This window comes from Poecilia formosa, unplaced genomic scaffold, assembly GCF_000485575.1.
Source record: "Poecilia formosa unplaced genomic scaffold, Poecilia_formosa-5.1.2 Scaffold159, whole genome shotgun sequence".
Taxonomy (NCBI): Eukaryota; Metazoa; Chordata; class Actinopteri; order Cyprinodontiformes; family Poeciliidae; genus Poecilia; species Poecilia formosa.
Genome location: NW_006800098.1, coordinates 698321 through 722182, shown reverse-complemented (window position 1 = coordinate 722182; position 23862 = coordinate 698321). Strand labels below are relative to the sequence as shown.

At 41.4% G+C, this 23862-nt stretch overlaps 3 protein-coding genes across 6 annotated transcripts; 2 read left to right on the top strand and 1 right to left on the bottom strand.

Moving 5' to 3' along the window:
* The first annotated feature begins 1627 nt into the window (after nucleotides 1–1627).
* On the top strand, nucleotides 1628–8713 carry smo (smoothened, frizzled class receptor). The gene is made up of 13 exons (XM_016677669.1): nucleotides 1628–1890; nucleotides 2024–2553; nucleotides 3315–3514; nucleotides 3785–3994; nucleotides 4112–4284; nucleotides 4372–4591; nucleotides 4681–4804; nucleotides 5086–5178; nucleotides 5488–5596; nucleotides 6333–6518; nucleotides 6602–6750; nucleotides 7042–7176; nucleotides 7324–8713. Exons 2-13 carry the CDS (start codon nucleotides 2301–2303, stop codon nucleotides 7905–7907), a joined length of 2436 nt encoding a protein of 811 aa, XP_016533155.1. The 5' UTR covers nucleotides 1628–1890; nucleotides 2024–2300; the 3' UTR covers nucleotides 7908–8713.
* A 1570-nt stretch (nucleotides 8714–10283) lies between these two features.
* cax1 (cation/H+ exchanger protein 1) lies at nucleotides 10284–17411 on the top strand. 2 transcript variants are annotated; one of them, XM_007564436.2, is made up of 20 exons: nucleotides 10284–10467; nucleotides 11182–11358; nucleotides 11484–11602; nucleotides 11984–12092; nucleotides 12676–12792; nucleotides 12878–12939; nucleotides 13093–13212; nucleotides 13292–13477; nucleotides 13769–13868; nucleotides 13984–14125; nucleotides 14422–14605; nucleotides 14686–14785; nucleotides 14863–14981; nucleotides 15101–15138; nucleotides 15234–15361; nucleotides 16072–16205; nucleotides 16289–16383; nucleotides 16549–16627; nucleotides 16845–16953; nucleotides 17064–17411. In XM_007564436.2, the coding sequence occupies exons 1-20, from the start codon at nucleotides 10392–10394 to the stop codon at nucleotides 17135–17137; spliced, it is 2268 nt and encodes a 755-aa protein (XP_007564498.1). In that variant the 5' UTR covers nucleotides 10284–10391; the 3' UTR covers nucleotides 17138–17411. The 2 variants fall into 2 exon arrangements, with proteins under 2 accessions (XP_007564498.1, XP_007564497.1); XM_007564435.2 differs by having other exon boundaries at nucleotides 13033–13212.
* Nucleotides 17412–17926: 515 nt separating this feature from the next.
* Nucleotides 17927–23347, bottom strand: klhdc10 (kelch domain containing 10). Of its 3 annotated transcripts, none has more exons than XM_016677658.1 (10): nucleotides 23072–23347; nucleotides 21525–21746; nucleotides 21263–21417; nucleotides 21003–21151; nucleotides 20818–20902; nucleotides 20674–20740; nucleotides 20240–20287; nucleotides 19990–20129; nucleotides 19362–19584; nucleotides 17927–18665 (listed from the first exon to the last, which is right to left on the bottom strand). In XM_016677658.1, the coding sequence occupies exons 1-9, from the start codon at nucleotides 23160–23162 to the stop codon at nucleotides 19375–19377; spliced, it is 1167 nt and encodes a 388-aa protein (XP_016533144.1). In that variant the 5' UTR covers nucleotides 23163–23347; the 3' UTR covers nucleotides 17927–18665; nucleotides 19362–19374. The 3 variants fall into 3 exon arrangements, with proteins under 3 accessions (XP_016533144.1, XP_007564495.1, XP_007564494.1); XM_007564433.2 differs by having other exon boundaries at nucleotides 17927–18669; nucleotides 19366–19584; XM_007564432.2 differs by having other exon boundaries at nucleotides 17928–19584; nucleotides 23072–23346.
* Between the last annotated feature and the right edge of the window lie 515 nt (nucleotides 23348–23862).

Genomic DNA, 23862 nt, shown 5'->3' with positions numbered 1-23862 from the left:
GAGCGATGCGCGCTCCCGCGAGAGGGGATGCAATTTTGGGCAGGCATGCGTTTCTGGGCATAACACACAAACAAATGTTGTGATTTAGTGGGGAAACTGATGAGAACGTGACGTCTTTGTGGCCGTCTCTCTCAGTGTGGCGAGTGTGACTTGACCTGTGTGTGTGTGTGTGTGTGTGTTGGTCTGCGCTGCAGCGCTATGTGTGTGGTCCTGTTTTTTTTTTTTGTTTTGTTTTGTTCTGGGTTTTTTTTGTTTGTTTTTTTTGCAGCCTCTGACTCACTCATACATGCTTTGGAGGACTTTTAAGGAGGCTCAAACACACACATTCTCTCGTTTAAGGAGTATGCAGCTAAGTCAGCCATGTTTTAACCGAAAGAGAAGAAACAAAGCAACTTAAAGTCCTGCAAATATGCACGCATGCTCTTTCGGTAACAATCGATGAAAAATAGTTTGAGCATTAAAGTCTTCTGTAGCCACCTTAAGCGCGAGAATGACAGATCAGTTGATTTTCAGCCTCCCAAATGAAAATGTTAGTAATTCTGAGCTATGGACTTGGTCAGATCAAATAGACATTTATCATATTATTTGAGCGCGGTGCCAATGATCTCAAGCATAAGAAAACTTTACATGCTCAAATATTCAGATGTTTTTTTGTTTTGTTTTGTTTTTTTTTTTCAAACATGAAACTCAGTAGAAATCTGCAAGAAGAAAAAGTTACATCCTGAAAGTCTGATGTAAAAAAAAAGAAAAGAAAAAAAGAGAAAGTTTCCCAAAACTGAGAATATTTGAAGATGGGTGTCAAACAACATATGCATATCTTGGATACACTAATTAAACAAACTGTTCGTGTGATTTTATTTGAGCACATGTCTTCATTATTTTATCAAAGAAATGGTTTCATTTTGTTAAACTAATAAGCAATTCAATAAATAAAATAACAAAATTCTTAATAGTGTTTACGTAGCTAAGTTGGCTACGTTGCATTTTAAACTCATCTTACAATTTTCTTTTTTGTTTGCAGGAGGTTCTTAGCATTCGGACTGCAATTAACTTGCCACGCAATGTTTGCATTTACATGTACAAAATATACTTCATCATTCACCTGATGTGTTTTTGCTGTTTTTGAAGAAAACTCCAATGCAGTGCAACCAATGTTTTACATTTTGAACAATAGGTGATCAGATGCAACCAAGATTTCCTTCAGCAACTCTTTAATTTAGGCCGGCAGCTTCTAATCAGATATCAACTTTAATCTCCTTTTAGCAAATAAGCAATGAAAACGGTTTGCTGTTTTCGACGACTGTGGCACCAGGACTGGACAGGCCATGGACGGTTTGCCGCATCTGTATCTAAAACCACCTGGTTCGAGGCCCACCTGGGTTTCTTATGGGACTGTATACGTGCAAAACCTAAAAGGTGATGTGCGTTTGTAATCGAGCGAAGCTACAAAAATCCTCCTTTCACAAGAGCAAACCTGTCGAGTCTGTGTTGCGTTGACGTCGGGGTCCTTCAGATGAGAAGCTCGGAGCAAGGCCCCTGCCATAAGGCACATTCTTCCACAAGCAAGAGGGGGGGATGGGAGTGGAGGTTTTGTTGCTCTGGCTCTCCCCCCACCATGTGCATACCAGTGACAAAAAAAACCCCCACAGCCAGACTCTGAGCTGCAACCAACAGGAGTACAAACACACTACTGGACTTCTGCCAGATACTCTACACGGAGGAAAAAGTGATTCTCGGGATGTGGACGCAGTTATAAGGATCATTTCTCATTTTTAGTTTTCCGCTGAAGGAGAAGAAGAAGAAGGGGGTGGTGCATGTGAGCAAGAGATCCTGTTACAGAGGTCCAGACTTTTTTCAAGTTTTTTTTTTTTTTTTTTCCTGAAAGTGGGGGTAGGGCGAAGCAACATTCTCTGTTATGCTTTTCTTCCTAAACCCATCCAGCAAATACTTCATATAATTTGGAACTCATCAGTCAATATTTTGGTTTCCTTTCCTTTCTATTTTTTTGTTTGTTTTTGTTTAGGAATACTTTTTGGGACTACTGGAGCTGAATAATGAGGGAATTCAGGACGATTCTGTGGGACACGGACGAAAAGCACAGAAGCAAAAAGTTTGAGAGGACTGCGAGAAAACTTTAGAGGAAAAAAGAACCCAACCCCGCTGCAGCTTTTCTGGAGTATGGAAACTTATAAATCAGACGTAGAAACCAGCTTTCACCAGAGAAGCGTGTAGTTTGGTAGCAGAAGCCTCAAGGATTTTGAAATCCGTTGGATTTTTTTTTTTCCGTCTTCTCTCCCAAGATGTCTTCCCAGGGTCGGAGCCCCATTGTTGGGATGCTTTGCGTCTGGGCTGCCTGGCTGTCGGGCTGCAGGGCAGTGTTGGCCCCGAACGGGACTATGTTTGAGGACAAATGCAAGAAAACCTCCACTTGTGAGGTGCTTAAATACAACACATGTTTGGGTTCACCTTTACCCTACACCCATACATCTCTGATCCTGGCGGAGGACTCCAGCAGCCAAGAGGAGGCTTTTGAGAAGCTGACCATGTGGTCTGGTAAGTTAAACCAGAAAAGTAACATTTAGAGGAGACACAGTCAGCATTAATTTTACTTTTTGAACTTTTCATATATTTTTTTTCTTACAATCAATTGGGTTTTCAGTAGTGTGTGATTGTAAAGTTGAAGAAAAATGGTCAAAAATGTATTTATTTTTTATTATTATTTTTTTTACATATAAAAATCTAAAAAGTGTGGTGTGCATTTCTAGTCGCTATTACTATTAACAATTTATGGGAGTGTCTTTTGTCGTATGTTATTTTCTCGTCCTTTGTAAACTCAAGTTCAGTCAGATCAATAAGCTCTGAGCAGAAGACGTTCACACAGCATGGTGCTGCCACCACCATGTTTCATGGTGTGAATGTTGTGTGTACAGGGGGATGTGCAGTACTACAAATCCACATCACTTCATCCGACAAAAATACTTGTCATTTCAACCTTACTTATTTATTTATGTATTTATATCTTTGCTCCATTTTTGACATGGCTCATCATGGCTAATTTTAAACTGCACTCCTTATTTTTCATTTACTAGGTGACATTTGATTGCAACTTGTTGAGTGGATTATTTGGATTAGAGTAAAGGCATCCTCACATAATTCATCTGAAATAAATCAAGTTCTGACTCACTGATTGGTGCATCTCAGGCAGTTACTGGTAGCAAAAAAAAAAAAAAAAAGTTGCAAAATGTATATTGTCGTACGTCGTGTAGCTGTTTAGTGTACATGTCCACATTTTTACTGATGTTTTCATGTTTTAGGATTGCGAAATGCCCCACGTTGCTGGTCAGTCATCCAGCCGCTGCTCTGTGCCGTCTACATGCCGAAATGCGAGAATGGCCGAGTGGAGCTGCCCAGCAAGAGCCTGTGTGTGGCCACACGTCGCCCGTGCAGCATTGTGGATCGGGAGAGAGGATGGCCCAATTTCCTCAAATGTGACAAATTCCCCGTGGGCTGTTCGGTATGCCTCGTTTTGCGTGTGTGTGTTTTGATCTCCAGGGAGATACTTTCTCCATTTGGTTGCTTCAAAATCTGACATTAGGCCGTAAAGTTGAAAAAACATGTTAACTGGGGTAAATGTGGTCACAACCTTACCAGCTGCCCTGAACGTTTTAGAAAATAACAGTCATATTATCTTTCAATGCCAGATGCGTCTTCCTTTCCTTCAATGAAATCTTGGAAGATCATTTTCTTGCAAGATGTGCCTCACTTATATACATTTTGTGTCCAGAATGAAGTGCAGAAGCTGAAGTTCAACACGTCAGGACAATGCGAAGCCCCTCTGGTGAAGACAGACATTCAGTCGAGTTGGTACAAGGATGTAGAAGGTTGTGGCATCCAGTGCGACAACCCCCTGTTCACCGAAGAGGAGCACAATGACATGCACGCCTACATTGCTTACTTTGGCACAATCACACTCCTCTGCACCTTTTTCACTCTGGTGAGACGTACAAACACTCTCCGTCAAGAGAGAAATTAATATCTCCCCTCTTCCCCTCCCCATACTTGGATCTTTTTCTCTTCCCTGACCACCGACTCCCCTTCTGTCTTGATTCAGGCCACGTTTCTTGCTGACTGGAAAAACTCGAACCGCTACCCGGCCGTCATTCTCTTCTACATCAACGCCTGCTTCTTTGTGGGCAGCATCGGCTGGCTCGCCCAGTTCCTGGACGGCGCACGCAAAGAGATTGTGTGCAAGAGCGACAACACCATGCGGCTCGGGGAGCCCTCGTAAGTGTGAGGGCTTCGGCCCCCACCGCGTTGGGTGACAACGGCCAAAACGAAAGAGATAGATACAAACCGATGTCCTCTCCACAGATCTTCAGAAACGCTCTCGTGCGTCACCATCTTCATCATCGTCTATTACTCCTTGATGTCAGGCGTGATTTGGTTCGTCATGCTGACCTACGCCTGGCACACCTCCTTCAAGGCTCTGGGCACAACTCACCAGCCGCTGTCTGGACGGACCTCCTACTTCCACATGGTGACCTGGTCCATTCCCTTTGTCCTCACCGTGGCCATCCTTGCTATAGCTGAGGTGTGTAGAAAACCCTCGCGAGGTTGTAGCTTTTGAGAATTATGGAATAAAAAAAATGAATGTTTCGTACGTGTGTTTGTGCTCCAAAGGTGGATGGAGACTCTGTGAGTGGGATCTGCTTCGTCGGCTACAAGAACTACCACTACCGAGCGGGGTTTGTACTGGCACCCATTGGTGTGGTGCTTGTTGTTGGTGGCTACTTTCTCATTCGGGGTAGGTTTGTGCTTTAAAATTCATCTGTTATGCTTTCATGCATGCAGTGATGATGAAATAAATGAAGGTATTTAACCTGAAGGTCTTGAGTCATCTCTGGTCTTATATAGACCCTTAATCTTTCTAGATTCTTCTGTAGAAAGATTAAGCAGCAAATCTACTTCGTAACTGGAAGTCACTAAAGTAAATGGGACAAGTTCTTATTGAGTCGCAACCCACTGTAGTGATCCATAAAAGGGCTCAACTCGTAACACTTCCCTCTAAAAATACTCTTCTTCTAGGTGTCATGACCTTATTTTCCATCAAGAGTAACCACCCAGGACTGCTGAGTGAGAAAGCGGCCAGCAAAATCAACGAGACAATGCTGAGACTAGGTAAGATCTGTCCCGTTCTTTTTCCTAACATTTGAGGGCTAAACATCTGAGCTGAAACACGAGTCTGTCTCTGGAAACAGATGCTTTGTCTGAAGCGGCAGGCGACATGGCACAAAGAATGTAAACACCCTTAATACCTCCATGTGATACGATGACCCAGGAGAACGCCTTGTTTACACAGACAAATGTTCTTAATGGGTTGCGTTTTCTGAGCTAGGTCATTTGTTTGTTTTTTTTTCTGAATAAGGAAGAAAAATCCAACAATCTGTCTGATATTACATGATTTGTCGTTCTCTTTCTCACCGTTAGGTATATTTGGATTCCTTGCATTTGGCTTTGTTTTCATCACATTTGGATGTCACTTCTATGACTTCTTCAACCAGGCTGAATGGGAGAGAAGCTTCAGAGAATATGTGCTGTAAGTTCTTCAGACAGATTTCCCACTAGGGTTTTTTTTTTTTTTTAGCTATTTTTGTCAGATGACAATTTTTAGAGAAGCAACCAAGAAGCACATTGTAACTTTGGAGGATCTGCAGAGATCCACAGCTTAGATGCAACTCCGAATCAGGCACTTGGCAAAGCTAACCTTCATAAAAGAAAGATGAGAGGAAAGCCAAATTTTGATACCGTTTGACGTTTCTGGTCGTATGAATCCAAACGGAAACTTCCTGGCTGACATTAAAGACAAGAAAGGCCATGTGTGGACAAACAGCTACTTCTTGAACACATCATCTCAGCCGTGAAGTATGGTGGTGGCAGCATCATGCTGGGGGAGGAGGGACGGTGCAAATCTTTAGCAAAGACGAAAAAAATTGCACGTTATGAAAAGAAGCTAAACACGAAGAAGGTTGATGGATTCTTCTTTAATGATTGGTAGCCAAACCATTTCAATCCACGTCTGTGAAAACGTAATAATGACCTAAATTGTTACCATTAAAAACAACGAAAAGCTGTGAAATTTGTGATTGTTTTACTCACTGTCGCATTGAAATTCAGTTATTTGTTCTTTTTGTTGCCATTTTTACTCTTTCAACTCATGGAAATGGAAATGAATGTATTTTAAATGTACCAGAAAACGATAAGTCAAGCCTGTGCTTCAAGAGTTCGTCTCTATATGAATTAAAGGGTCTGAATGTTGTTCATGTTTCCACCAGATGTGAAGCCAACGTGACAATCGCCTCTCAAACCAACAAGCCCATCCCAGAATGCACCATTAAAAACCGTCCCAGCCTGATGGTGGAGAAGATCAACCTGTTCTCCATGTTCGGCACAGGAATCGCCATGAGCACCTGGGTCTGGACCAAAGCCACCTTCCTCATCTGGAAACGCACTTGGTTCAAGTAAGGAAACACTAAGCAACTTCAGAGATGAAAAATCAGATTTTGGGCGCCTACCAGGCTCTTATAATTTGGTATTTTTCCAGGATCATTGGTCGAAGTGACAACGAACCTAAGAGGATAAAGAAGAGCAAGATGATTGCTAAGGCGTTTGCAATGAGAAAGGAGCTCCACAAGGACCCGGAGAAGGAGCTGTCCTTCAGCATGCATACTGTGTCACATGATGGCCCAGTGGGTTAGTATCTGAACCCTACTAATAGCGCCATCTTGTGAGCTGTAAGTGCAACTGCATGGGTTTATTTTCAAATGGCGGTTCTAACTTAAATAAATAAATGAAAATAATAATAATAAAAAAGAAATTGTCTGCGATTATCCACTTGAAACTTTTCTGTCATTTGTAGGGTATATATTTTATTTCAGAGGACTGGTGGAAACTGTAAGGCTGCTGGTTAAGCCTTAAGCCTCCAGGATCAGACTTTCAGACTTTAAGACGATTCTGATTTCAAACTGATTTCTCATTTAACAGCTGGAATCAATTTTGACCTGAACGAGCCATCCAACGATGTTTCATCAGCATGGGCCCTACATGTACCCAAGATGGTCGCCAGACGGGGAGCCATTCTGCCTCAGGACATTTCTGTCACTCCCACTGGGACTCCGGGTGAGATTTTGGCTGTTTTACATTGAACCGGTCTGTTCTGACATTTTCTGCTCCTCTGTTCACTTTTGTTCATTTACAATCTTTCAAACCAAAACATCCCTTAAACCTTTTGCATTTGCTCTTACAATAATACGTCTGCTCTGACAGTGCCCCCTCCAGAGGAGAGGAACAGACTGTGGATGGTGGAGGCAGACATATCACCTGAGATGATAAAGAGGAAAAAGAAGAAGAAGAAAAGGAGGAAGGAGGTGCGTAAGCCTGACGAGGTGGTGGAAAACCAGACTCGCCTTCAGCGAGAGTTTGGCCGCAGCTCGGTTCCTCGCCTGCCGAAGCTTCCCTGCCACCCGAGCCTGGTGGCCAATCTGCGTGAACAGCAGAGGCAGCAGTCGCTGGAGCAAGGGGTCCTGCCGGGCTCGTTGCCGGATTACGAACCCTGCGAGGAGAGGTGTTCATACCTGGAGTGCCAGAGCGGCAGAAACGGCTACCTGATGACCCGAGTTGATTGTCCGGAAAATCTGGGCCTCAGGCCAAGCTGTCGCCCTTTGACTTCAAACTGGCAGCCCAGTGGATCGTCAATGTACCCCGGAGAGGTGGAGCATGCCGACGGGCTGTCAGAGAGAATGGCTCATGTGGCTCGGGTACCGGCGGGCCGCAGGGCAGGCTACGGACCCATCCACTCCAGGACCAATTTAATGGAGGCGGAGCTAATGGATGCTGACTCTGACTTTTAAAACTGCAGAGTGAGCAAGAAAAAAAAAGAAAAAGTAACTTTAAGAGATTCCTACTCAAGTGTACCAGATCCAACATCACTAAGATCCTAAATGTACGATTAGTTTCAAGTCTCTGTTATTTACATTGTGTGAGTGTGTCTGAGTGAGCGTGTTAGGAAAATGTGTGGGAATGATAGAGAAATAAACTAATGTAAATAGCTTTTAAAAATATTAGTTTTTATACCATATTCTGTACATTATCATCTAATGTGTTCTTTAAAAGTAAGAAAAAAGCAACAACAACTCTGTGACAACAAAACAGATCAGGCAGCTAAGCTATTCGTGTCTTGTGAGCATGGGTTAATGTGGGGGCTACCTTATTAGGAGGAACACTTTCCACATAATAACTTTACATTTTTGTTCAGAGCTGTTTTAAAACAGTGTAATTTGTATCTTTATATATATATATATATATGCTTACTAGAGCCAGAGGGAAAAAAAACAACATCAAATATATGCCTTCCTCTACTGAAACTAAAAATGAGCTAACTTGATGCTCTAATGTTACCAGTATTAGAAAAATAATCACTAATTCAAACAGTACAGTAAAAGTGGCACAAAGAAGAAGAATGAAGTCTGCACGAGACTGTGCCACCTCACACTTCATTGGTTTACTTGAGTTTGACAGACGATCCCTTTGTCTGCCCTGGTGTCCCTGTTCTTAGCGTTTCTTGACTTTGTGTAACCACAACGTTCTTGTGCAAAACTCTTTGATATTTGCTTTGTTGCCTGGTGCAATAATGCATCTCTTTGTCTTTTGTTTGGAAGAAGAAGAAAAAAAACACTTTTATGAAACTGCGTTTGTCTGATTTTCTTTCCGCTTTTCTGTTTTGTACATTTAGAGAAAAGAAATATGTATTTGTACTGTATATACTGTTGTATATATTATGTTTAAAGTGGTTTCTGGATGTTATTGTCCTCTATGGTTTTGTGTTTCATCTGTATCACAGATGCTTGGTTTCTCAGCAGAATATTTCCTTGTTTCCCTGTCTAAATTAAGGTGCTATTTATATTCTTTGTACGACTCTGCAAGTAGCTCACAGGTTCTGCAGAGTTGATCAATAAAAAGGGATGAGTTGACTGTATTGAACTCTTTCACTGTTATTTGTGATTTAACCAAAACAAAGTGGTGAGGTGCAAGTTCATGCATGCAGTTATATTGTTTCATAGCCAAGACACACACAAAAAAACCTTCTATTTTTTATTGTATTTAGTGAAAATCATGTCAGATTTATTTAAGCTATGCTTTTAATAACTGAAATGTGGCGTAGCTCATGTTCAGGAACTATTCAAATATTAAATCAAGAGTGTTGTTTTTTTTAATGTCCTTGGAAAGTAAATACTTCTGCTTTTATAGACCGTTTCACAACATTATTGTGTAGAAAATAATACTTTCACTTAACTGTGCAGCTATGCTTGGTTTGTTTTTATATGGAAATAAAAGTAATACCACAGAAAAATAAGCCTGGTCAGTCTTCAGTGCTCCGACCAATGTTTTGTTTTTATGTCAGCTTTTTCTCCTCTGACCGATCCGATATACAGACTTTCCCACCTGAGCTGAGGATTTCTACAGCTCCTCCTGTGGCACAGTAGGATGAAGGATGAACGCAAATGCACAATGCACTCTAGATGCTAATTTAAAAGAAACATGGACCCCACAGTTAAGCAGTACTTTCCATTAGTCTGTCACAGAAAAAAAAAACAGTATGGTTGTAACATGATAAAAATCTGTCACAATTTAAGATATAATTTAAGATACAATTAAAGATATACTCATGGATGGTAACACAGACCTTTTAGGTTCATAGGTTGTGGTTATGCCAAGAATCAAATCAGAGTCAGGAGTTTGGTGCTGTTAGTAATTATGTTCATGTTGTGTTGAACCAATGCCTTTTACATACATTTGACTTTTATTTTTGTCAATATGAATCTATATGTGAGCTCACCTGTTATTACGTGTTTTATTCATGCTTTTGTGAAAGGCGTTTTATAAATTACCAATGTCTTTTTATTTATTTTTTTTAATTATTTTTACCTTTCTTTTTTGAGCATAGTGAGTTTGTGATAATTGTACACGACGTGTCCTATAAATAAAGTTGAAATCGGCTTTTGCAGCGTCTCGTGCTGTGTCCCAATTAAACCCCTTGGGGGCGCTAAACACACGCTTTCATTAAATCAGACATGCGATGAAAAGTCAAAGATTTGTCAAAAAATATGAACAAAAACAAAAAATATTTAGAGGTTAATCATGATAATAAAGCCTAATTAAGCATAAAATGAAACTGAGTAAATTTAAAATTTTGCAATGGAGGAAGAAAATAAAAAGCACAGCTTTAAGCACACCACCCACTCTGTCAGTAATGACACGCCAGTCTGTGGCCGGCTGGCATAAGGGGGAGACCAAACACTGAGAGCTCATTTGGAGAGTGGGGGGAAACACACGAAATGTCATTTAAAACGCCTTCACTGCTGCCTGGAGAAGTCGACAGCCTTCGGAAAAGATCAGTGGCTGAATCAACAGGTGGTACAAACTGCTTCATTTTCTCCCAACTAATGCGCACCTGTATGTGCGGTTTTTTTAAATCAGTCTGCTTAATGCTTTGTGGCTAACTGATTTTGTCTTAAATTCACCTGCGCAGTCAAGACATCTCAATTTTTTACGTTTTAATAGTTACATTTTTGCATGCAAGGTCCTCAGAAGTACATTTTAGGGACGTTATGATTACTTTGGAACTTTTTGTCCAATTTGATGCCGTTGTTAAGATTGTATGTTTAAAACTACTGGGAAGAAAACACGATTTGATTATCACAGCTTGGATTATTTATTGCAATGATACTGAATTATGTGTTGCTGTGTATATTTTATGTTGTTTATAAAATCAATTTTGAATTACTGACTAACTTGCTTCCAAAAGTCATTTATCGTTTTTAGACTTTTTTTTTTTTATGTAGAAAACTTTCTCTCTTATGCATACAGATCACGTATTGTATTACCAGCATGTCTATGTTTTGAATTTCAAATCAAAGCATAGCCCTCTCATTTGTGTGCTGTAACGCATTAAAAATGTGATCAGTCTTGGAAGAGGGCAAATGGAGAAGAACGCTGCATGACTCTCATGAGGTTTTTGTTAGTCTCACACATTTCCACAGGAGGGCATTAGCTGTGGATGTCAGTCACAATCCACATCCAGACTGTGTAGGAGACTTTTTTTTTTCTTTTCTTTTTTCTCCTCAGAAAACTGTTGCGATCCTGAGCATCATCAGCGGTTCACCCGGCTGCAGATCCAGCCTGAGAGGCTGTTTGTTGGGCCCCATCATCCAGATGTGGGCGCACTGGCGACACCCTCCCCCGACGGCTCTGTTCATCACTTCTGCCAGTTCACGCCAAAGTGCCTGCTTGCTGTCTCCAGAGGTGAATGAGTTTATTCTCAGTAACCTCTCTTATCGTCCCGATTCCTCCACTTGTCATGTCTGAATTGGATAAAAGAATAGCTAAAAAAACAACAACAACAACAAAACAATTCACATTTACAACAGGAGCACATGGGAACTCTCCCCCAAGGCATGGAGAGGAAGGATGGCATGATGGCACCTCGAGGACGACCATCAGAGTCGACAATGAGGTGGAAGCACACAGAGAGGCTAACAACTACAAGGTAGGGGACAATTACTGCGTCGAATCAAAAATATTTTTAGTAAATAAAGTGACAAAAGAAGATGATGTAGGGGGTTGAAGAGATCTGTAGTTCAGAACAATGTTCGAAAGCCTGCTTTCGGCTCGTCACAAGTAATGTGCAGGATATGGCAGATATCTGCAACACATTTTGCTGATCAAATAATGCAAAAAAAAAACCCCAAAAAGAACGATTTGGACAAAAAAAAATTTGTGGCAAAATTTGAACACCAAGTACAATCTGACTGAGCTTGAGATGTTTTTGCTACAAAGAATGGGAGAAAAACGAGTGGATGAAAATTTTTCCAAGGTGGTATAAAAGTCTACGTTAACGTAACATTCTGCATTTCGTTTCGTTTTCCAGTTTGGATTTAGAAAATGGAAGGGCAACGTGACCGAGAAACCAATCGAAGACCGATCTGACATCGACAAGGAACTGCACACCGACCTCAGCATCGTTAAGAACACTGAAGGTCTTTTCTATCTATCTGTTCAACAGGAGAGAGCACAATATTAGGAAAACAAGGGAAATGTGCTGTTGTTTGAGAATGCTGCTGCAAAGATATAACTCTGGGATAAATAAGCAATTTACTAAAAACTGGCTTTCTGATGCATTGCAAATATTGACTCTGGATACTGAGCAGTCTGTCCAGCTTTGGGGGAAAGGAAACAACAAAACCAAACCTTTTATTTCCACCTTAATGTGGTTTTTACTGGAAATTGCTTTTGGCCAACTTTTGCTGTTTTGGGAATGAAATGACTTGGCTGATGTCCCTTAAAAACTCTGACTCCTTATCCCTTTTTACCTTCTGAAATTTTGCTCCATATTGTAAATGTTGCAAAATATGTCATAGAGGGCAGAAATACCTGGCATTTGAATAATTGCCTAGCAGCGCATATATTCTTGTCTAGTTAGTTCTTCGCCAAATCCAAGTGCAGTGGCACTGAAACAATGATTACTTTGTGACATATTGTGCAGCTCTATTATTGAATTTTTATGCTTGCACGTAAGCATTTTTGCTCTTACCTGGAAGCTCTTTGCTTTCTGTCCTCCAGTTCCAGTGGTCACCGTTGGGAACATAGTGTATGTGTTTTTATTTGGCTGGTGGGTCTCCTTAACCTACCTGCTCATTTGCCCTGTGATGTTTCTGACTGTCTTTGGTGTCCCTTATGGTATGTATTCTAGAACCAACTGCATCATTAAGAAACGTGAGCATTTTTACTGCATGTTGTTGAGACATTTTTTCGCTCCTTTCAGGTAAAGTCTGTTTAAAGTTGGCCTGGTATATAATTTGGCCGTTTGGAAAATCCATACAAAGGGTAAATGTATATAAATCCTTCACATTTTCTAGGCAAATGCTTTTTTCCCCCCCTAATGGACTATTTTCTATATTCAACTCTTTAAAATTCCAGGCTTGTCGTTTAGTTGACTTGTCTGCCGTGAAGCCGACAAACTGCGACATTGTTCCACAGGAGCACGACGATAAGGATCTGGTTGGGGACAAGGACTGCGCACCTCTTCTGGTGTCCTCCCCCCTCCCTGTTGAGATCCCCGCTCCGACTCGTCCGCCAAGAAAAACCACAAAGCACTGGGTGAGAGCGTCAGAATGCATTGCATGACTATCCACGATTTTCATGCTGCTAAGTCGGTTCCCCCGTTGTGTCTCCGCAGTGCCGCGTCGGCACTTTCCTTTGGTTGCTGCTGGGTTACCCAGTCCTGGCTGTGGTCCACTGCCTCGCATTTGTCCTGTCCTGGCTTCCGGTCTTCACCATCCCCATTGCAAAGATGAACAGCCGCATCCTGACCACAGTCCTCCTCATGGCACCGGAGGACATCGAGATCCATTCGCTGGATAAGGTTTCCTATGAGTTGATTTTAACAATGGCCATTCATGAAGAACATATCGTATTTATGCAAAATTGTGAGTAGGGTGCATAATGGGATTTGGTTGAGTTTTCTGCCCATGAAACCAAAACTTTTTTTATTTTATTTTCTGTCGTAGGGCTAAAGGTAGATCATTATAAATGACTCCTTGTTGCAACCGACTTCCTTTAATCTGATCGCCCTGCAATGCTTTCAACTAGTTAAGTAATTATTATATAGCCTATATATATTTTTTTACCATTTGCTCTTTTTTTGATCTTCCAGAAGGACGTGTGTCAGACAAGAGTTGTCTTGTACTGTTATCAGGCCTTCAATGTGTATTACTACAAATACACAGTCCAAGGGATCAACATCTTTGCTCTCAGTATCCTTTTTTTAGCTGGTCGTGAATGGGTAGTTGGGGGGGGAAGGAGGGCTTTTATTTTTTTTTATTTTTAATTTTTTAAGACGCATCCGACTGTTTTCCTTAATCTCTAAAGACTTGTTACCTTTGGTATTCGTGACTGTAATCGCTGGCTACGCTGACCGAGAGCATGAATACTTCAGCACAGAGACCATGTTTACGATAGCCATCACGTCCATAATTCCCCTGTCCTACTATATAGGCATGGGAATTGCAAGGTAAAATATCACCATTTTGTCTTCAACAAATGAGGGGGGCAAAAACTAAAATGCATTAGAAGTATTCGTACTCTTGGATGTTCACTGTGATTTGACAGGACAGTTCTCTGAGTGCGTTTCTCATTAACACACTCTTAGTCTGTCAGTTTACACGCACAGTTTGAGTTGTGCCTTTTTTTTTTTTTAGACGGATCAAATGCATTTTAAAAATGAACAATGTGGAAAAGGAGTAGTACGATAACATTTACAAAGAGCGAAGAATTCATGTTCCGGTTTCGGTGTTGTGCTCTGCTCAGCATTTCCGCACAGAGCAACTTCGCAGTGGGGGCAGTAGTCAACGCGACGTTTGGCTCCATCACGGAGATGACCTTCTACATCACGGCGCTGCTTCGGGGGCATCGCGCCGGCAGTAATTGTTACGAGGAGATCGTCAAATCTGCACTGGCTGGCACTCTGATTGGGTGCATTCTGTTCATACCCGTAAGCGTCACTGAAGGACGCGTGAGCACGCAGCCGCCTGCCTGCCTGCAAGTCTAATTGATTCTAAAACTCTTTTGCAGGGTATTTGTATGACTATTGGAGGAATCAAACACAGTGAGCAGAGATTTAACAGTCGCTCGGCCGGCGTGAGCTCAGCTTTGCTCTTCATATCCATTGGAGGTAAGGATTGTCGCGTTTGGTTTGTTTTAAACGTTTTCCCAGAGTCGTCCTAGTGAGATTTGCGCTTCGCTCTGTAGGTGTGTTTGCACCCACCCTTTTCTCAAAGACCTTTGGCAACCTGGTGTGCGAAAACTGCTCCAGTACTCCCGGTAACAGCACCGTACCATTCACCTGCAAGGACTGCCACTATGACACGGTGGGTGGCTTTTTCCCAGCTTTTGGCAGAACAAGTTCAAGATTTTTACAGGAACATATATATATATATATATATTTAAACTCGGACAACACTTTCTCCCCCCCATCCCCCCCCAACAGACTACAGCTGACCCACATTTAATTCTGTCCCATATTGAGTAAGTAAAATTGTCTAAATTCTGAAATGCATTTTCTGCGCATTTATTCCACCTGAGTTCGGATTAATTAGGAAATGTTCCCCCCCCCCCCCTAGGCCTCTGGTGTACACCATTTCCGTCCTGCTGCCTGTTTCCTATCTGATCGGGCTCATCTTCACACTCAAGACCCATGCTCACATTTATGATATCCATGTCAGCGACGGTCATGGGGGACAAGCACACGGTCAGTATGCACAGGAGGGTACCAACACCAACACTCCCACTGGTGAGGTCACAGCTGCCCATCTGGTTCCGACCAACGTGTGTATTAATGCCAGCATTGCTGCACCTGGCCGCATTCCGACAGGTGTGTGGGCTTGCATGTGGTTCTTCACATGAAATATTTAAAACCTTTTGCATGTTGCTTGCCTGAAAAACTACATGCACGTGATGATCTTAAGTGCTTGATTTCCAGCTTAAGTTAGTCATGCATGCCAAAACAATTTTATTTTTTTTTCATAGAAATTTTTGACTTCCTTTTACTGCTGCAAAAAGGGAGCTTTTTAGTGTCGACTGCTGTAAAAGTTTTTGACTTAACATTTTTGTCACAGGCTTTTTTTAAAATGTTACTTTCCAAAAAGTAATAAAAGGCATCATCTACATATATAACGATTGAGGAAAAACTTTTTAAAGTATTTCATGGCACTCAAAGTTTTAGTGAGATTTATTTCGCAGTATATATTAACTAGCAACTCTTAAAATAAATAAAAGTTAGAGGAGAAACTAAAACCTGAAGTTTTAAAAACCATGTTAGTATTCTAATGGGGGGAAAAAAAGGTTAAGGTTCCCTTAACAAAAAGTTGTGCCAAGTCAACATTTAGACGTGGCACACAGATATTTAAATGCATGTATTTTGAGTGTGTTGGTGGTGGTTAAGATGTCTGTTGCCATCAGGTCACCCTGTTGTCCACTGGTCCAGATGGAGGGCTCTCGCAGTGCTGATTTTTGCCACGGTGCTCATGGCCAGCTGTGCGGATCTTTGCACCGTCAACATCGAGCCCATCCTGAGTCATTCCTCCGTCTCCCAGGTAGTTGAAATGCAAACCATTTGTTCAAACGACGAGACTGGAACTTTCCCAGTCGCACTCAGATGGGTCTCGTTTCCCTGCAGTACTTCATCGGCGTCACCGTATTGGCGATGGTGCCGGAGCTTCCCGAGATCGTCAACGGGATCCAGTTTGCACTGCAAAACAATATCAGCTTGAGGTTCGAGTAGATCTTTTTTGTTTTTTGTCTTGGTAACTTATGTCAAACTGCAGTATTTTGAGTAGTGGGAGATGCAAGAGACGCATGATGTAAAACTGTGCAGAAATTCTTTTGACAATCTCTCATTACAGTCTAAAGATTTGTATATTTCCAACTCTTTTGCAGTCTTGAAGTAGGCAGTTGCATTGCTGTGCAGGTTTGCATGATACAGATTCCACTTCTTGTCCTGTTTAACGCTTTCTACGTGAGTATGTTTTACTTCTTTGTCCATGTAGCGCATCCTACTCTGTTATTGTCACCTTTTGTAAACGTGTTACAAGGAATTAATCTTTTATTGCAGTAGCCTAACCTCGCACATAAGCGAAGCATTTCCTCTGACGGGCGTAATGTTTTCACACATTGTCTGTGACAAACTGCTCAACTTGACTGGCTTAATCTAATTTTTTTTTTCTTGTGTCCAGGATGTGGGATTTGTGCTTGTGTTCAGTGACATTCATCTTTGGGCCAGCATCTTCAGCGTCATCCTGGTGAACTACATCTTCATGGATGGGAAGTGTGACTACTTTCAGGGTAAGTTCCTCATGTTGCAAACTGCTGCTTCCACTTTGCAAGGCTCAACACTAATTGTTATAGAAAAACTAAAAAAAGCAAGTCATTAATCGTCCTCTTTGTGTTTGCAGGTACAGCCCTAGTGGCGGTATACTTCATCGTTTTGGCCGTTTACTTCTTCGCTCCTTCTCCGCGCTCATGTTAATCTGTTTGCAAAGAAAAGAATGCATCTGTTCAGCTTTATGCCAAAAGATCACCGGTTTTTCATTTTCGTTGGATTTGGCTTCAGATGCACAAAAAACTGGGAAACGATCCGAGTGTTTGAATCGTCTTCTCTGACCTACGATTGATACTGTGCCCTTTGTTTTCTGAAACATTCTCCTAGTGCTTTTGTTTGATATTTGTGAATCTTGACTACTGATGTAAACTTTTGGAATGTGATTAAATGAAATGTAATAAATTTCTCGGATAAAATGTTAGACATTTCTATTTTCGCACTGATTGACGCATTTAGTGAAACTTTCAATTGATAAATTATGTGGCTTTGACAAATTCTACGAAATATTGCAGTCATCTAGAAGTATTTTCAAATGTGGGAATAAAAGAAAAAGTACCGTATTTCCCGCAATCTTTAATAGATTACAAACCAGTGTTCTGACAACTATCCCAGCATGCACCGCGCGCTTCTTCTTCTACGGGCGAAAATGAAGTCGGCGGCTGCTTACCGTAGTTGCTAGACCTGTTGTGACTCAATTTTGGTCCATATATAACGCGCACTGTCGGCTTTTGAGGAAATTGAAGGTTTTGAGGTGCGCCTTATAGTGCAGAAAATACGGTAAGTCGGTTGCGTCTACATATGGAGTCAAAAGGTTTGCAACTAAATCTTAGACTTTTACTTTTAAATGCTTTTTCTTCCCCACACGTCTTAAGGGTAACGATGAATGTAAAGGGTGCTGCTTATCATGCTAATTAGTCATGTGAACGAGACTATATTTGGACAATACTTTTATTGACAATGTTCATAAAATCAGACTGTACAACTTTTTTTTTCCAGGAAACCTGTAAAGCATATTTTAGAAGTAAAGATTTTTCCCCCTCGTTTGAAAAGCAGGTACAGGCATCATGCATTAAAGAATCTGGGAAAACAGTGCAGAAGTTTAAAATAAGAGAATTCATGCACTGGTAGGGGTGGGGGGCAAACCAAAGATCTCAAAGTGAAACAATATTTGGTGTCTTTAAAACATTAAGTGTCAAGAATTCTTTTAGGAGAACGTGCTGCAGTCGATTTAGGAGTTACTGATCTGGTTATTACAGGGGAAAGTTTAAAAATGAGCACATGTATGCACTGACTGGAATATCCGAAGGGGTTAAACATGCATCTCAGAAAAAGGCACTGCAGGATCAACGACTGTGCTACTGAAGCGGCTCTCAGTGCAAAGCCGTCGTCTTCAACAGAAGGTAAAAAGCGTCATCGAACGAAAAGCTTAAGATTTAAACAGCACCCGATTCACAGTGAGGTGCGGTTTCACAAATAAAGCTAGGAGTCGACACAATCGGGGAAATAACCCAAGTATTCTCCTTCGTTTTATGTTTACGCCATAAAATAACGGGGGGCTGGGGGAGCGGACAGAGACAAAAATCAAGTTGCAAATGTTCTTGTCATGGCAATGAACACCCAGGGTCTGCACAAGTTTTAGGCAATTTGACCACAAATGATCTAAAACATTTCATAACGTTTCCGAAGGCGAGATAAAAGCTTTGTTTGTCTGTCCGTGCAAATTGGCAAGATAACTCGAGTGCTGAAACTTGCACGACTATTACTTCATCTGACAACTTGGAGCGGAGAAGGTCCCCTCAGGGGAAAGGACAATAAGAGCTGTATGGTGTCAGTGTAACTGTGAGAAATTGGCAAACCGATGTGTCACCCTCTTTAGACAGAAATAACTAGCCACAGATGAATAAAGGATCTATTAAATGAGAAAATTATCAACGAGAACATCAGAGAAGAGAAAATGTGCAAAGAGCAATATCAGTTCATGATGGGGTGAGGGATTCCAGCAAAAAGTGATCAAGTCCTTGAAATAAATATACATCCATTATTCCCTTCACTCTGAATTTATAAAATATCTGGAGGATTTGCAGAAGTGAGAGTAAATAGCATCTGACTTTTCACATGGCAAAATATAGTTTTTGTATCGTTTTACAACTTGTCAGTTTGTCGGAAGCGGACGTCCAGAATCCAAACGCTGTACGGATGTAGTGATGGCACAGGGATTAGAGTAAAATCCATGAAACATTCCAAAAAAAATATTGACACTCATCACTGTATCTACAAAAAAAAAAAAAAAAACATAAAATTGTTTTTGGCTTTAAGGCGGGGTGGGGGGCTACATCAGACATCGTCCAGAGTCCTGCTGGGAAAATTCTCCCGTTCCTCTGCGCCTACTTGACACGGTCTACGAGCTCCTCCGTGAGGCCCAGGTTGTACAGGTGAAAGGTGGGGAGAGAAGTCAGGTGGGGGAAGGCTTTGAGAAGCTTCTCCCAGCACAGCTCCAGCAGGCTGGGAACAGTCAGCCAGATCTTAAACAGAGAGCCAGTCCTCTTGTTCTCATGGATGTTCACCACGCCTCCGTGAATGTACATGCAGCCGGCCTGGGAAGAACAGCAGCGTTAGAACAGTTTGACTGGCTGGACGCCAGATATTGAGGTTTTGGTTTTTTTGAAAACACGCTTTTAGTTGGATATGAATTTCTGGATTTCTTTCACACGTTTGCTGACTTTTTAAAGCATCATGTTCATTCTTCGACAACCTATTTGTTGAATTCTAGGATGGAAGAGTGTTTTCTCTGCAACTTGCTGAAAGAACAAATATCAGGAAGAAAAAGTTCAAATAAATGGTCAAAACTAATAAGACGTTCATTCCCAGTCCAGTCAAAACTACACAAATTTTCATTGGCAAAAAACACCAAAATGTTATTATTGTGTAACAAACAGGTGAATTTTAAGTTTTTTTTTTGTTTTTGTTTTTTTTTTTTTAATTAGGAGAAAGGTACTAACAGGGGTTACAGCAGCACAGTGAAAGTAGGCTGGCTCAGGCATCTCTGCTGGTAGCTTACTCCACTGGAAGGTTTGCAGGTTTAGTTTCCACAGATCGGCTAGTATCAACTCCCCGTTGTAGCCTCCACAAATAAATACATCTACAGCAAAAAAAAAAAAAAAAAAAAATTAAGGGGAAAGTACAGGTTGTGTGTTAAGTTTGCCAGCGTGCGAAAAGCAAGCAGGTGTTTCTTAGTTCCGTCTGTCTCACCGTTGCGTATCTGCACACAGCTATGGCATCGTCGAGGAGCAGGATATCCTGTCAGAAAGTGGGGAAGTTTTACTTTTTTATTTTTGGAGACTTCACATTGAGTACTTTGTAAGCTTCTCGGAGGATATTTGATCAGTTTTGTTCACAATATGACTGAGCTCAAACTATTTCCAAAGACGCCTCAAAAGAGCCATCGTGGTTCTATGACGTATTGAGTGAACACAGATGCAGCCCACACTTTTCACATCTTTACTTTTTTTTTTTTTAATATTTAGAGTTTTTCCTTTCACTTTACAACTTTTCTGTTGGTCTTACCACATAAAATCTCAATAGAATGTGACCTAATATGAAAGAGTTGAAGGAGCAGGTTTGCTTCCAAAGCACTTAGTAGAAAAAGCAGGCTGAACTCTGAAAAAAAAGTGCATCATACACACCTATTTTCTCATGAGGTTTAGTTGTGATCTCCTCCCAAGAGTTTGTCTCCAGGTTATAAGCATGTATCTACAAACAGGAAACCCAAAACATTTTACAATAACTAATATTTTAACATCGATACAGATAAACTGGCGGTGTCGTACCTTATCTAGAGGGTACGACGTCCAGGAAGTCCCACCTCCCAGAATATAAATCCTCTGTCCGTCATGTGCTATTTCATGCCTGTATCTGTGACGCGCAGAAACAGGAAGTGATGTCAAGGGCATTTTGGAGAGTAGAAAACATAAGTATTTGGCTTTCAGTGGCAGTTTGATGTGCAGCACTCTACCTTTCCTCCGGCAGGTCGTCAGGCGGGTTGTTGGGCTTGAGGTGGATCCATTCCCTGGTGGTCAGATCTAGTCTGTGCAGGTCTGTGCTGTAGATGTAACCCGTCGTTCCGCCAAACACATACAGGAAGCCGTTTATAATGACCATCGCCTGGAGAGGAAAAAAAAAAACAAAACAAAAAAAAACTGTAGAATCCAAATATAAAACACTAAAAAGAGAAATTGTCCAATACGCAGACGTAGAACTGATTCCTGCAGCTACCTGTCCATATATCCGGTTTGGCTTCTTCCCTCGACAGTTGAGTAGCGACCACCGCTTGTACTTCACGTTACAAACGTGGACATCGTTGCCGTTATTCTCCCCGAAGGGAATCCCGGTGCCGCCGAACACCAGAAGGTTGTTGCCGTGTAAAACAGCTGGAGAGACCACAGAACAACAAACTCCGTGTGAGAACGCCGCCTTCAATATTGAACAACGGGGCCTTCGATTTCTAAACTACAGGCAAGCCGGACAAGAGTTTCACCTGACATAGACGCCAGCTCTGTGGGCATGTAACCCTCGGTTCGAATCTGCTGCCAGCAGCCCGTGGCAAAGTGGTACCGCCAAAGCTCCCTGAACAGCGGGTAGTCTTCGTTTTCGGAGCCTCCCGACTCTTCATAGTCCGGGTTGTAACCCCCAAACACGTACAGGTTAGTGTTGTCAGCGACGCAGCGATGGCCGCTGCGGGCGGGAGGAGTTCGAGGACCTGGACAGAGAGGAGTCAAGGTGGAACAAGGGGGACATAAAATACCTTTTAAGCGTTTGTCTAGTTCAGTGGTGGTAATTGGTGGGGGAAGTTCAGGGCCTGGAGAACCAGAAATTCTGCTGTCTAGTAGAAATTCAATGAAGAAAGTTCGGTCATTGGTTTGTGACCTTAAGGCCAAGCACACACACGCAGAAGGACTAGAGGAACGGGAGGTCAACCTCTAAATGTCTAAAAGCCTAGTCAAAAAAGTCTTCAAAAGACTTAAATCTGATTAAGATATTCTGGCACAGTGGTGGTTGTAGTAGCTGCTTCACTGATTCAAGACATGTACAACTTTACTTAATTAAAAACAATTCAGTTTTCTAGCTAAAAATCCTGAATGTTTCGTCATTGGTTTCTGTCCTTGAGATCGCTTAAGCAGCGGAACGGTAATTTGAAACAAGCCTGGAAGCCCACCTCTGAATGGCTCAGTAAGAATATAATGAAGCTTTCGAGTGTTCTAGTCAAAGCCTGGACTAAAATTCACTGTGTAAAATGAGCTTCAATAGGTCATTCCTGCTTGAGAACTCAGAAGAGCTGGGGGAAATTCTAACACTTTGACGAAAAATATTAATTTCCAGGTATAGCAAAAGCTTGATAGTAGTTGTCAAGGATGGGACGACCAGTTATTAGATTTGAGGGTGATTACTTTTCACAAACAGTCTTGATTGATTTGGATGGCTTCACACTTGTTTTATGATCCAACAAGTGTGGATCATAACATATTTACAGCACAAACTGTAAATATGCAAGGAGGAAAAACACTTCTGCGTGTATATGTTAGCATGCAGAGGATCCGAGATGAGTATAAATTTGTACATCATCTCAGGGTGGTGACAACTCTTTAAGCGAGCCTCCTGATGCAACAATAAAAAAACCAAAAAAAAAAAAGAAGAAAATACCTGAGCAGGTGTATCTCTGAATCAACATACTGAGTCAGATCAGTAGGTTGACTGATGTGAATTGTTGATACAGCAAATGTCAAACATATAGAAGGCAGGAGAAGGCAGTGCATCTTCAAGATAAACAGAAAAGCTTTAAACCGTTTGGTAATCAACAAAACAGAGCCATGTTGGTGCCATTCCAACGCCCACCTGAAACGTCTCGTTAAAATGTCTAGTATGAGTGGCTGTTAGCATGAATGTGATGTTTATCAGTGGAATTTGTGAGGAGGCACTCTGAGTGGAGAAACTGCCCTGAGCCAATCTTCAATATGTGACATGAAAGCTGGGATTAAACATTACGTCGAGATGTCAACGTTGTTGTTGTTGTTGTTGTTGACCTACCTGCTAACATCGGTCCGCGCGGCGGCCTGCCTGTCAATTTCTCAAATTTATTCAGCTGCTCTGAACTGTCAGCGCCTTCAACGTCCGACATCTTTTGTCCCCTTCTTCTCCCTTTACTGCCCAGTCCCTTTGGATGTCACATGGAAAAAACGCAACGCCCGATAAAGCGTAGATGTCTCATTTCGCATTCCAGCCTATTTTGAAGCCATTCACAGTTTTCCTTTTAGCTCCACCGGTGATGACACACTTCTTCTTCTGGTGTTGCTAAGCAGTTGGAAGACAATGTTTTAGAGCAGTTAGCGCCACCAACTGGTCTTGGGTGTGAATCAAAAATATATTTATGAAATTTAAGTACTCAGATGTAGGTAGAAATGTAGTTAAGTAAATGTAGTATTTCAATGCATTTTTACTAAAATGACTGTCCAATAAATTACTCGTGTAAGAGTAAAAAGGTATTTTGTAAAAGTCAGTCAGTAAACTGTCATCAAATGGACAGTTTTATAGTCAAAAGCGAAAAAAATTTATAGACATGCATAACATATTTACAAAATAACAGATTTAGGCAGGAAAACACGTTTCTAATGCAATACTTTTTCAATATAAAACTTATGAACCTTGGGTAAAGTATCCCCAGTGCCAATCTAAAGTGCAGTGTTTCTTCTTGATCTCTAAATGGCAAAAGGAGATCCAGACAGAATTTATGTTATTTACTAATAGCATTTTCTGCTATGTTTGTTGCTTACATTTTTCCACCTTTTGTTTTTGACCTTTGTAAACAATAGTGGAATATC

Coding starts and splice junctions, on each gene's coding strand:
- klhdc10 (XM_016677658.1), bottom strand. CDS start 23,162: ATGTCGGACGTTGAAGGCGCTGACAGTTCAGAGCAGCTGAATAAATTT. Junction 21,747..23,071: donor GCGCGGACCGATGTTAGCAG/GTAGGTCAACAA, acceptor CTCTCTGTCCAG/GTCCTCGAACTCCTCCCGCC. Junction 19,585..19,989: donor ACTGTGCTGCTGTAACCCCT/GTTAGTACCTTT, acceptor TGTTCTTCCCAG/GCCGGCTGCATGTACATTCA.
- smo (XM_016677669.1), top strand. CDS start 2,301: ATGTCTTCCCAGGGTCGGAGCCCCATTGTTGGGATGCTTTGCGTCTGG. Junction 3,995..4,111: donor TCTGCACCTTTTTCACTCTG/GTGAGACGTACA, acceptor GTCTTGATTCAG/GCCACGTTTCTTGCTGACTG. Junction 5,179..5,487: donor CGAGACAATGCTGAGACTAG/GTAAGATCTGTC, acceptor TCTCACCGTTAG/GTATATTTGGATTCCTTGCA.
- cax1 (XM_007564435.2), top strand. CDS start 10,392: ATGTCATTTAAAACGCCTTCACTGCTGCCTGGAGAAGTCGACAGCCTT. Junction 14,606..14,685: donor GGTGCATTCTGTTCATACCC/GTAAGCGTCACT, acceptor ACTCTTTTGCAG/GGTATTTGTATGACTATTGG. Junction 15,362..16,071: donor TCATGGGGGACAAGCACACG/GTCAGTATGCAC, acceptor TGTTGCCATCAG/GTCACCCTGTTGTCCACTGG.